This window comes from Haliotis asinina, chromosome 8, assembly GCF_037392515.1.
Source record: "Haliotis asinina isolate JCU_RB_2024 chromosome 8, JCU_Hal_asi_v2, whole genome shotgun sequence".
In the NCBI taxonomy this organism is placed as follows: domain Eukaryota; kingdom Metazoa; phylum Mollusca; class Gastropoda; order Lepetellida; family Haliotidae; genus Haliotis; species Haliotis asinina.
Window position 1 is genome coordinate 21,531,872 of NC_090287.1, and position 13,745 is coordinate 21,545,616.

At 40.4% G+C, this 13,745-nt stretch overlaps 1 protein-coding gene across 1 annotated transcript; it reads left to right on the forward strand.

Moving 5' to 3' along the window:
- The first annotated feature begins 370 nt into the window (after positions 1–370).
- Positions 371–11,875, forward strand: LOC137294038 (uncharacterized). Its single transcript, XM_067824962.1, has 10 exons — positions 371–431; positions 1,531–1,749; positions 3,317–3,459; positions 4,531–4,675; positions 5,488–5,637; positions 6,635–6,823; positions 8,187–8,324; positions 9,233–9,304; positions 10,092–10,161; positions 10,657–11,875. The coding sequence occupies exons 1-10, from the start codon at positions 371–373 to the stop codon at positions 11,177–11,179; spliced, it is 1,710 nt and encodes a 569-aa protein (XP_067681063.1). The 3' UTR covers positions 11,180–11,875.
- The last annotated feature ends 1,870 nt before the right edge of the window (positions 11,876–13,745 follow it).

Consider the following 13,745-nt stretch of genomic DNA (forward strand, 5'->3'; position numbering starts at 1 on the left):
GTAGCCACACCCAACAAAACCCTGTCCGCCACATATATATTAAGTGGGATTTCTTGAAATGACTGAAGCATATTGACTGTTCTTACACAAATGAAGTGAAATGGTTGACCCTCTTAGTCATTTGACGAACGGACGCTTTAACCACAAGGTCACCCCGCCGCTCCTAGTCATATATGTTGTAGACAAAGATGACTGTCCATAACTTGAACATGCACGTTTCAACTGAATGAGGTATGACCAATACAGGAAGCCGTGAGTCTAAATGTACTGCACTTGACGCCGGACATGACGCGTAGGATTAATACCACATCATTTGAGGACAAATATCGTGAAATCATGATGCGTTGAAATGACTGGGGACTCAGTTAACATGACGATCCATGCGGCGTACTTGTATTTTTGGTGTGTCTCTCTTTGTTCAGGGCAAATATGTGAGTATGATTTACTACTCCACTATTTCAAATAACAAGTAGATGCAGACACCTGTGGAAATGAAGTATCATTTTTCTTTTCGACGATATCAAATGACGTATGGATAGAGACTTTTGTTTTTGAGTGGATTAGATGTCTAACTTTTTATTTTGGCGATTACGTGCCTGTGTGTTCGTCTACCCAAAGTACTAGCATCTGTACTTTACGGATAGAGTGTAAACCCGAATATAACGTGTTGAATTAATCATTGCACTGTCTTCTTATGGAAAGCATACAGCATGAATAGTTAAACAAAGCATAAATGTTTAAACGAGTTCATTTCTTTCATGACGGTGAAAACAGGTACTAGAATCTGTACTTTACTGAGAAACCTTGTATCTCAGCTTGTGAAGCAAACTGTGAAGAATTAAAGGAACATGAGGTTCGGCATGACCCGAAATGATATCTATGTAAATCGAGAATACAAAGAAACGAAAATACACTTCGTAACAACCACAAGTTCGACTCATCAGAGTTCGACACAACAGTACTTGACTTTAGAATCAGTCTAAGTAAACTTATCCTCAGTACTTTTCGTTACAGTCCACTACTGAGTCTAACAAAACCTTGTGGGAGGTCGCGTCAGGTTCCGAATGCTATTTAGCGTACGGTCGCTTCCGGGTGATGCACATGGCGTACATACAACCATGACAACAGAGATCGAGTAAACAGTCGCTGAAAATAGTGTCTTTGGCAGTATTCAAGGATGTTATCTTGCGGAAATATTAGTTAATGGTAACCATGTCAACAGACAACCTAAAGCGTATATACTGCAGGTGAAGTAACTGTGTTATACGCGGATTTTCGTATTTGGAGAGATCGGTGTCAGTGACTTGAATATTTTGAAAGTCCTCCCGATCCCTACATAATAGCCGTTGTCTGATTGGTTAAATCTATTTAACCGTCTCACGTTTGATTGGACGGTCATCGATCGCCCAAACTGTCTACACTCAGTGGTGGAGTGTAACGAAATACACCGAGACTAAGTTTACTTAGACTGCTTTACAATATACTGATTACGCCTTGAATTAGAGAAAACTGCTCTGCCTTCTGTTTCAGCTCACTGGCTTGATGCCTCGGAAGGTGACTCGTATGCCAATTACAAAACGGAAAATACAAGTTCCTGGTGGGTCGCAGCCAATACCGTTTGTACCAGATCAGGCGGGCACCTGTTTGTACCTCGGAAGTCAAGTAGCTTTGATAATCTGACAAACCTACTGGATGAGAACAAGGTTTACTGGGTTGGCGGCTTTCAGTATTCGTCCTTAATATGGACAGGTAAAACCTCTCCCAACCATTACTGATCCGGTTTCCATGACGACAAACAGATCTGTACTTTTCGTTATCGTTATCAGAAAATATAGATGTATATGCCTTTATTATAAGTCGTAAACCTCCGGATGTGTAATTTGGATATTCGGGCTGCCACCGACTAAAGCTAGTTAACAGGTCCTTCTATAAATGAGACTCCGGCTACAGCCATGTTTAAACATGAATCAAATCGTAATATATGAATCATTTAACAGACAGCGAATTGTTAACCAGAATTCGTGTATCCCTGGTATCTTTGTTGTTATCATGTTGTCACCCCCCCTCCCAAAAAACAAAAAAAACCCCAAACAAACAAACAATAAAAAAAAACAACAACAACAAAAAAAAACACACACAACCTAAACGGAATTGTGAGGAAATGGAGATCCCAGTTGCTTCCCTCTATCCGGAGTTATGGTGTAGAAATACCTTCATGACAAAGCCCATGCCCTCAACTATAACCATTCTTTCCATAATATCAACGAGCAAATGACGATAACCTATACCGTGAAGCTTCACGTTCGGTAAGGGCAGTGCTACGAATAATTGTTTGCTCTACAAAAATACTCTGGCTGTAAGGCATTCTATTTACTATAGAGCCATCTCGAAAAGGTTCTGTTTTAACAATAATGATCTTTTGTCGATGACCCTTCTGTGGACATTTTTTCCTCCTCTTTTCCCATCAAATCATAAGACGTTTCAAACAATTCTCATTTCTTCTCAATATTCTCTTCAACAAATATTTTTTTCCGGTTTCAAAACACCTTTCAACAGTTTACGCAGATAATGAATTTTCTATAACATTACAGCATTATTGATACAATAATTATGGGCATAGCCTCAGAATGTTCCATCTCCAAGTTTTTTTAAAAACATATACTGGACACAAATAGTTAGGGTATATATGTAAAGTTTGAAACTATGAATAATGATCTATTTATTTGTTGACACAATATGAAATATCAATCATAAAAATACCAATTTCCCTAACTTATTTTTTCCAGTATATAATATCCTATCGACATTCATGAAAAAAACAAAACAAACCCAAATGTCTCCTCTTTGATTGCTGCGAATGTTCTCGTGAATATGAAATAAAAAGTAACTTTTGATAAATTAACGAACTCATTAAAATTCTCCATAATTCACACACAGTCGAAATGGTAAAATAATTCTACATGCTATCTGTTGCGTATCTTAAAAAGAAACAATCACGTTGAGATCCTAATGTGCCATATGACAGTAGTAAACAAAATTAATCAGGGTAAAAGCCCAAAACAGGAAACCTGTTGAAACAGAAAGTGAAAGCACTGACCTTCCTTAGTACACAAGACAGCCTATGTTTACAGTCACATTTAATCTGCTTTAATAATATCAAATAAAATCCTGAAAACTTCCACCAAATTCCAAACGAAACTGGAATAGGTTCACAATCATTGGGCCACATGTTTTGTGAATAATTCGGGATAACCGGTTAACAAATTTCACCTTTCCCCTAATCCAGATCTTGTTTCTCCGATGTCTGCTATTTCAGATGACAACACCACATACTACACCAGAGTAGGGTACATCTTCCCCGACGAAGCAGCGTATGTTACTCCTACAACCATTGACAACAATTCGGCATTTAATTGTCATCTGACATGTGGAAACTCATGTGGTCTTTTCGGACTAAAGGTATTAACATTATTGCACAATTTCAGCATGATGTTTAAAGCCTAGGTGCTTTAGTTTGACGTACTGTGTAGCAATTATTTTATACATAGTATGTAATCGGAAAGAAATAAGGATATTTTCTTCCCTTATGAAACCGCAGCTAGTGTTGGCTGTGTTGAATATGCCCGTTTCAGGGTGTGTAGGACAGACTAACAAGCTCGAATCTTTCTAAAGGCGAGATGTAACCAGAACATCCTCTTAGTAACACAAGGCTTCGATGTATATTTGTATCCCATCAGCAGACATTCTCTCTCATTCATTCACCTGAGAAAACCCGGGTTCGATTCCTAACATGCGAACAACGTGTGTGAAGCCCATGTTTGGTGTTCCCCGCCATGACATTGAAAATTGCAAAAGCGGCGTAAAACCATACTCACTCATTCACCTGAAACACCGAAACGGAAATAAAGAATTTCATGCCCATGAATGATGATCGTAGCGATGTGTATGTTTATGCAATGGAACTAATACTGTTTGGACCCTCTTAAGTACATCGAGTTACTCGGACTTCACCACAGCCGCAAATTACCTACAAAAAGGAATAAGCAGGGACCAGCTTATTATTTCGAGACAGTCGTATAACTGCCATGTCAATGTTCGACAAAACTCTGTTAGACTGTATGCCCAGGACTTTGTGGCTTAATGTGTGGTTCCTTCATTTTCGTCTGTACTGGGAGGCCTTAGTTAGGCATACTCCAGTAATCAGAAATCCAATGAACATCTGACCCTAACCCTATTGTCCCACGACCATTAATACCCGATATTATTTATTATATTGTCCACCAGTGAAGATCCGTGTTACAACTAGTCTTCAGTAACCCATGCTTGTCGTAAGAGGCGACTAATGGGATCGGGTGGTCAGGCTCGATGATTTGTTGCGTAGATTTATGCTCATGCAGTCACTCACTGGATTGTCTGGTCCAGACACGATTATGCACAATATTGCCATACAGCTGGAACACTGCTGAGTGCGGCGTAAAACTAAACTCACTAACTCACTCTCACTATTACGTTGCCTGTGTTTTATATCAGGGATACCATTGTTATTGTCTCGGCATCCTGAGCCAGAAGCTTAAGTTGGACATTGTCAACACGACGAGGGCGACAGAGATCCGATGTCCAGGGGACTACAATGACCTGTGTGGCGATGACAAAACGGTGACCGTGTATGGAAGAGGTAAAGTAGTAATAGACTAACAGCTAGTCTCTGAAATGAACATATTTTACTGAAAAAAAAAAACGTTCATAGTGAAAAAAATAATATAATGAAATGGAGCCCTGAGACTTTCTTCATTTCCTGAAGCTATGGAAATCTAGACTTGACACATTTTCTAGACTTGCATGGGCTTTCTTGGATATATATACTTCAGGCTCTGACTAAAGTTGTAACTGTATCACATCATTTTACAAGATCACTCCATTCTTAAAATATATAACATATAAAGCAAGTTTCTAATGGACAGGTTTATAAGATAGGTGTGCATTTTGCCACAAGACACAATCGTGTACGTGATCACCCGATGCACGTTAACATATCTGAAACTTTGTTTTGCAACAGAACTGTGTGCCACAACAGAAGATTACTATTTTAGGTTACCCGTGAAGATCCGGGTTAGAACCGGTCTTCACCAGCCCATGCTACTGGTAACAGTCGACTAACAGGATCGGTGACTTGGTTGACAAATGACGTACCCCAAGTGTAACCAAACCCTATTATTTGTAGCTGTTTTTATACGATTTCAATAGTTTGTTCTTCACGTTGTTTGTACATGCTGTTCTGTACCCTAAGTGAACATATTTTGGTCTAAGAAATCCCTTTCATCCTCTTTAGAAAACTGAGATATATTTTGTTTAGAGCTTGAAAACGGTGTAAGAATGTACACCGAAACGTCGCTCTATGCCTGTCATGAATTTGTTATCCATAAAGTCGTATTCATTAATATTGACTCGCCAAGTTGTAGGATGCCGATCAAACAATCATTATTGTAGATAAGACGAACGTTGAGATCTCGCCATCTGGAAGGTGTGGCTATGTGGAGAAAAGCAGATCTACCAATAATAACAAGGGCTTCCTAACATTCCATTTGACTGAGGACTGCGAGAGGAAGAAGAGATTCTCTGCATGCAAGAAAACTACAGGTATATATGATAACTGATACATATTTTGTCATGATACGGCATTGTGACACATGGATAAGAAGATGGATGGTCTTGTTTCTGTTTGAGCATTGATGATACAGTGAGCGAGTGATTCGGATTTTAGACTGCTCCTAGCAATATCACGGCCGGGGACACCTGAGATGGGCTTCACATATTGTACCCACTTGGAGAATCGAACCCGGGCCTCCGGCGTGACGAGCGAACGCTTTTAAGCACTACGCTACCCAACCGTCCTTATGATGACACAGAGACCTGTTTGCACTAGGTAACCCGCTGCTAACAGTGTTTGAGGTGTACGTTTCAGCAATACCCAGAAGAAACCACAAAACGATACAGGTCGTTGACAGGTAAACCAATGCCGTGAAACTCTTGTATGTTTTCAGTCATGGCGTTGACCCTGAACCCTAATTAGGGGATGTGGTGCATGCCCTGAGAGTGGGTCCGTGTGTCGGTCCACTGCCCGAATCAAACTTGTCAAAGATCGTACGTGTTGTAAATCTGCATGTCGCTATCCATTACTGATGCTGGGGTAGTCTAATGGTTAAAGCGTTCGCTCGTCACGCCGAAAACGTGGGTTCAAATTCCCACAAGGGTATAACATGTGATGCCTATTTCTGATGTTCCCTGATGTGATATTGCTGGAATATTGCTAAAAGCGGAGGAAACCTAAACCCACTCACTCATTCACTATCAAGGGTGGCTATTTGCCATTGACATTCAGCAATGTCTTACCTGATCGTCTTTAATAACTTTAAGGAAAACGTAGACCACCTTCCCGTGTTAAATCGAACAGTGCTTTACCACTGTATTTTGGTTTTCAGAGACCCGTGAAGGTCCCGGGGTAGAATAGACCTTCAGCAAACCATTCGTGGTGGAGCAAGCACTTTGATGACTGCTCATTTCTTGTTTTGACCAGCAGGGGTGTTTTCAGTTCATGCGCCAAGACATCGCCCTACGACTAATTTGATGACTTCAGGTTTTCAGTTTTCTGACTGTTCTGGAACCGTATGTGTTGCCAAGGGAATTAGCACATGGGAGGAAGCACGTGGTGACTGCAGACTGGTTAAAGTGACAGACGCAAACAGAAAGAATCTTCTGAAAGTGATTAAGTTCGCCTCCCACTGGATTGGTTTAAGACGTGTTGCAGAATGGAGATGGATTAATGGTATGGTTATCTGTATACGTCTGGTCATTGGTGTAACATTTCACTCTGTCTTCAAGTTCTTATCCTGTGCAAATGCTATTGAAAAAAATACCAGTTCAAGTTATGATATCGAAGTGAAAGGTTTTGCTAGTTCTTATCATCTAATCTCTTATGTACACAAATACGTATGTATTCTATCATATATTCAGCCTTGTTGACAGCACTGAACATCATTGTATGTTATCCTTGACGCACATACGGTGTATATAATTATATATTCATCGTATTGGTACATGAAACATATCAATTATGCTCCATTTCTTCTTAAAATGAATGACTGGATTAAGAAGTAGGTCGTGAGTAGATCCTCGACTCACAGACAGTGTATGTAATTCTACATTCTTCCTAGTTGAAAGTGTTGAACGTATCAAATATGTGCCATATCTTCCTTAATAACAATAACAATTGGAAGAAATAAGCGGCGTGTTATCCTTGATTCACAGTGTATGCAATTATATAGTCATCGTATTGATGACAGACAACATATCAGTTGTGTATATCTTCTTTTTAGGAATAAAAGTAGGCAGTAACATGTCGCGTGTTATCCTTGACGCACAGATATATGATATTCACGCAAGATAATGACATATTCTTCCAGTTTGACAGGACTGAACATATAAAATATGTAACACTGGGAAGAAATAGGTCATGTGTTATCCTTGACTATATTCATTCAGATTGATTGCGTCTCATCTCTACCATAGTAAGAATGATAATGGGAAAAAAATAAGCAGGGCGTAATCCTTGACTCAGACGATATGTGTTATTATACCTCACACATGAATGTCGCTTTCTGATTGGCTAAGCGCTATTCTATTATTTTCAATGTACCCAGCTTACAGGCGATGTATTATTTTCAGTGTACACCTCTGGGAATTCCGAACTCTTCTGGTGCTTCATGGTAGTACTTCTTTATCTCGAATAACATTGAATCACGCATGAAGCACGGAAATTACCGATGTTTTGCGATTGGAAATTGATGGCAAGGGAGATAACTGTAAATCTGTTTACCTTGTGTCGTCTGCAAAATGGCGATTCGCCTCGCATTCATCAGAAGTGCTTCAAACAGTTTCAAATTAAAATCCAGGTGTTCGGTAAGATAAATACGTTGTTCACTGGTCCCTCGGGGTCCATGGACTCATGTACCCTCGAAGTTTGTTTATGTTCCCCTCGCCCTGCGGTCCCATCTCTACCGTGATAAGAACGATAATGGGGAAAGAAATAAGCAGGGAGTATCCTTGACTCGGGCGATATATGTTACTATATATTCTTCGAATATGACGTCATTGAACGTATCAAATATGCCCGATCTCTTCCTCAATAGGAATACCAGTGGAATTAAAGTTTGCTCGTGAGGACATTTCAAGACAATGTCTGGCTGCACGCCGTGAAGGTGACACATTATCATTGGACTGGTATAACTGTTCAGAAAAATACCCGGCTGTATGCCAGTCTGCAGCTGGTAAGTATATCTTGCCCACCTCAATTTGTAACAGACATAGAAGGCTCATATTCATTCACAAGAGTCAGATTTTCTGACGTTTACTTTAACTTTTATAATACTGAAACAATGTCTACATTTCTGTGAGAAATGAGGAATACCTTTTGTTCTTTGTTTGCTGCCTGCCAAAGAGCGAAACTGGCATATACACTGTTCTTAGCTGTTAATGAATCTGATTACCCCAAGTCACTTTTTAACAGACCTCCAATACTCGTAACTGCACCTGTGTGAGGTCGATATCGTGTGCAATGACACATTATTTATGTACGACAGCACACAAGTCGTCGTAATCAAATTTAGTCGCTTCTTACGTGCAACTTAGTTACCTAATCCGAACTTATCCCTTGGCAGAATGAGTTTGGTTTTACTCCGCGCTTGGCAATATTCCAGCACTATCACGGCGTGGGACACCATAAATGGGCTTCACACAATGCACCCATCTGGGACTCGAACCCTGGTCTTCTACGTGACGGGCGAACGCATTAATAACTAGGCTACCCCACAGCCCCTCCACTGGGCGAAGCACATTGTACGCTTTACTGGCAAACAAGGATACGTTGGACCGGCGCAGAGAATGCGTTAACGAGAAGTTGGCAAACCCATTTGGTTTGTGAAAGGTAGAGCAGATGTAGGCTAGTGCACGTGCATGTGCAGTTCATGACGATGAAATTGATTCCACGCGTAGCTGCCTTGCTTTTATGATTCACAATGGTCTGTGTAGCAGCTACATTTGGTCGGGGACAATCCGGCCCCTTTCGCTAACAATGGCACTTCGGCCGCACTCGTACTTGCTCAGCTTATCCTTGGTTGCCTTGTTCTGTTTTCATCTGTAACAGATTACACATTTTCACCTTTAAAACTACCCACAGAGACCGACCCTGTGACCACATTAGTGACCAACCCGGGGACTGACCACGTGACATCCCCTGCATATGTAACAGGTAAACCATGAAAGTTTAGTCACTATATGTGTGTAGGTGGCGATGTTTATCACATTATTCTACACATTCATACGCTGAGTGAGTTTGATTTAACGCCGCGCTACTAAATACTCCGCTTACAACTTTTGTGAAACTCACAAGCGTGAGTATAGTGTTGTCAAAACTAAGAAAGTGATCATAGCAGAAAACTTGAATGTCCAACACGCTTAAGGAGTGAGTGAGTTTATGTCTACGTCGCTGTTAGCACTACTTCCATAACATCAACATGGTGGACACCAGAAACTGGCTTCACACGTTGTACCCATATGGGAAATGAACCCAGGTCCTTGGCGTGATGAATGAAGTCTTTAACCACCGCCCCACCCGCGATTAGCAAAGTAATCAGATGATAGAATCATGCTCCATATCATAACCATGTCTGCAAATGCAATCTGTGTGAAGTAAATTTATTACAAATATAGATATAGTTGGTTTTAATATATCTTATCGCAGGTCTACCTTGCTTTTTATATACATATAGACAAAAGTGTCGCAACACCTCATATTGTTAATAGCATGAATATGTTAATCAATTAACCATTGCAAGACACCTATCCAAACTTCAACCGAACTTACTGTATATGCAGATACATAGATTGAATAGTTAAGAAATAATTGAATGACACATTTGAACAAAAATACAGAGTACGGCTATATGGGGAGGTTACAAATCATTGACGTCGTGACACGTATGTGTTATTATCTGTATATAATGCAATAATTATCTCTTTTGTTCCATTCATACCAGTGGCTGTGGCAGCGGGTGTCGTGACTGTGATGGTAGTGTGTGGTATTTCTGTATTAATGACACTAAAAAGGTGAGTTAACGAATCAATACTGATATTTGATAAAGTTATTTAAAACAAACTGATTGTAGCTATGCATTTCGTGAACTTCGTTTCTGAAGGTCCCGGGGTAGAATAGGCCTTCAGCAACCGATGCTTGCCATAAAAGGCGACAACGAGATCGTAAGAGGCGATTAACGGGATCGGGTGGTTAGGCTCGCTGACTTGGTTGACACATGTCATCGGTTCCCAATTGCACGTATCGATGCTCATGCAGTTGACCACTGGGTTGTCTGGTTCAGACTCGATTATTTACAGACCGCCGCCATATATCTGGAATATTGCTGAAAAACTAAAACTAAACTCACTCACTGCTCCCCAAGTGAATGTATGGAGAATCAATAATCTAATATTTTCGGTAATTATATTGAATATCCTCAGTGTTTGCATTACTGTATTATACTTAGTTTTAAAGGCATTTGTATGAACACGATATTTGCACTATGCATTTTTGCTTTTTCATCTCAGAAAGAGGATGTACTGCTTTAAGATTAAGACACGGTACAATAGACACATGGGTCATTTTCCTGGAGATATATCTGAATCAACAAGTGATGGTCAGGACAAGACTTCATCAGACAAAAGTCTGTGTAGTCTGAATGATGGGAATTATTGCGTCATTGATGACCAGGAATCTTCAAGGCTGTACCACCACACTACAGCCGCTCCTGGGCGGTATGGGGAGTATGATACGACGCGACAGGTGCAACGTGCACGTCGTGATGGCAGTACCTATAATCACATCTGTACGGAACTTGATCTGGATGCTGCTGATCTTGACGACGGTCAGTACCATCTGCTCATACGAGAAAGATCTGCGGGGCAGATGAGTCCGAGGACTGGTCTGTATCACCATGTTGGACCCGGTGTGGTGGTCAATGAAGTTCAGTACGATGCGCTCCGACGTGGAAGATCGCCGGGGAAGATCAGTTCTAGAACTGGACAGTATCACCATGTTGGACATGGTGTGGCGGTTGGTGGTGAAGATTAGTACAAAGCGATCCGACATGGAAGATCTCCGTGGCAGGTCAGTTTAGATCCACTGTAGATCCTATCACTATGATCGACACGGTGTGGTGGTCGATGATGAAGATCAGTATGATACATTAAAGCGTGAAAGATCTTCGGGGCAGATCAGTACTAAAACTGGACAGTATCACCATGCTGGACCCTCTGTGGCGGTAGATGAAGATCAGTATGATGTATTAAACTGTGGAAAATCACCGGGGCAGATCATTCCTAACACTGGACTATAAAACCATGTTGTTTGTGGTGTGACGAATGGTAGTGAAGATTAGTATGATACATTAACGAGTGAAATATCTTTGGGACAGATCAGTAACACCACTGGACTGTATCACCATACTGAACTCGGTGTGACAGTTGGAGCTGGAATAAAGTAAGGAAGATCATCGTAGCAGATGAATACTTCCACAAAGATGAAAGTCGGACAACTGCTAGTCTCGACTGCATACTGCCAGCGTACTACGCACAGCGTACTACTAAACCAAAAAGTACTAGAATTTGTTCTTTACTAAGAAAGTGAAATCCCAAATATGACATGTTACATTTGACCACTTTCTAAATGGCATCGTGTAATCATAGTATTTCAGTTTTCAGAATCCGCATCCAGTCGAGACAATAATTTTGTTTTTCTATTAATTCTATTAAATATATAATTGTCAAACATGAGTTCGGCATGACCTTCGCTCTTGATTTAATAAATGCAGAAGTAAAATGCTCTCTGTAAACATAAGTTTCTATTAGTCACCAAGATAAATATCAGTCATCCAGACGAAATGTTGAGCCGGCAACGCTGACTTCCTTTTATGTCGCTGCTACATACATGGACCTTCACACGCCTAGCGATCGAGCTAGTCACCGATGTTGTTCACATGACTTTGGATAAAGTGGGGGTGGGGTAGCCTTGTGGTTAAAGCATTCGCCAGTCACACCGATGGCGCGGGTTCGATTCTCTACATGGGCACAATGTGTGAAGTTCATTTCTTGGGTACCCCGCTGGACGTTTGCTATAGGCGGCTTAAAACAATTCTCATTCACTTTGGGTAAACCAACAATAACGAAACGTTCATTAAAGCCTTACGTCAGGGAAACTGGTTGAATATGACTTTGTGTTAGGCTATGGACACGGTCAATACTAAGCCGACTGAAGGGCTCTTGAGGACAGGAGCTAATTTCAGATTATGTGTTGGCAGCACATGACTTGCATGACAAATCATACAAAACAGTAACACATGCCAACTATGTCAGATGAAATATAACCACAAAAAGAAATTACAAATACAATGTATTGTGAACACCGGAATGACCAACAAAGCCAAACAGGGTTAAACACGAGACCAAATCTCTCAGAAACAAAATCTTGATTAAATACCTTCCCTGGCATTGTCAGACTTCCGCGGGTCTTTATTTTCTCATCAAAACGGTATCTTGTTAGTAGAAACAAACTACTACCTTGAGAGCCCTACTGGGTGCTCGTCTATTAAAATTGCAGAGCCCCGTTTCACACAGAGATAGTAACACTGCGATTGTCGTAACTCCTACAGTTTAACATAGATTTACATTCGTATCGGTCCGGAGTCTTTGTGGAACGCCCCAGGATCTTAATCATACGTACATGGTCACTCATTCTCCTCCCACAGAGGCTACTTGTCATATCTTCCTACGAACCTCTGTTATAATACGGCCATATTTCGCGGTTCTCATAACCCCCCAGCGGCAAAAAAATGGCAGCAGATTTATCTCCCTTTTGTTCTGTTCAACCAGAGCACGTGTTATATCGACTTAGATTCAACTTGATAAATGCAAGCAATGTGGAGAAACAAAAATAACATGACTGAGTTCTGTCTAGAGGAATCATTTGAGTATCGCGCTCGGGAAGAGGTTATAGTTTTAACGATGCATCCGGAAATTACCGCGATCTTTCGAACGATCACTTTTGTAACAAGGTCGTTGATTGCACTACTAAGGTAACCACTGTGGGAAGAGAATGATGGTCACTCTCCCGAACCAAAAGTACTGACGTTTGAGATATAGGTATCACATAGAACAGGTATATGGTTTACGGAATATATGACACCATTCCGTATGGAAACTCCTGGGCAAGCCAGTTGCAGTGAAATGTTTAATAATTCTACCATGCACAGTCGAACTTCTACACTTACCGAGCGGGTACATGGCATCAATAAATAAATTGAAATATCTTTAATGTGTGGATTGTCGTCAACAAGCTGTTCGACGAGGCAACAATAAATGTTGTTCACTGGTCAGATATATCTATTTACAGATATCTACATCTATATATCTATATCTATCTATCTATCTATCTATCTATCTATCTATCTATCTATCTATCTATATATATATATATATATATATCTATCTATCTATCTACATCTATATATCTATATATATCTATATCTATATATATATCTATATATATCTATCTATCTATCTATCTATCCATATCTATATATCTATCTATCTATCTATCTATCTCATTGGGTGTCTCCGGAATTAGCTGTCGGGTCAGAACA

What these genes read in the sequence shown, in the direction of transcription:
- LOC137294038 (XM_067824962.1), top strand. Translation starts at nt 371, where the DNA reads ATGACGATCCATGCGGCGTACTTGTATTTTTGGTGTGTCTCTCTTTGT. An exon ending in ATCCCCTGCATATGTAACAG is followed by an intron (nt 9,305 to 10,091) that starts GTAAACCATGAA and finishes CATTCATACCAG; the next exon opens with TGGCTGTGGCAGCGGGTGTC. An exon ending in GTATTAATGACACTAAAAAG is followed by an intron (nt 10,162 to 10,656) that starts GTGAGTTAACGA and finishes TTTTCATCTCAG; the next exon opens with AAAGAGGATGTACTGCTTTA.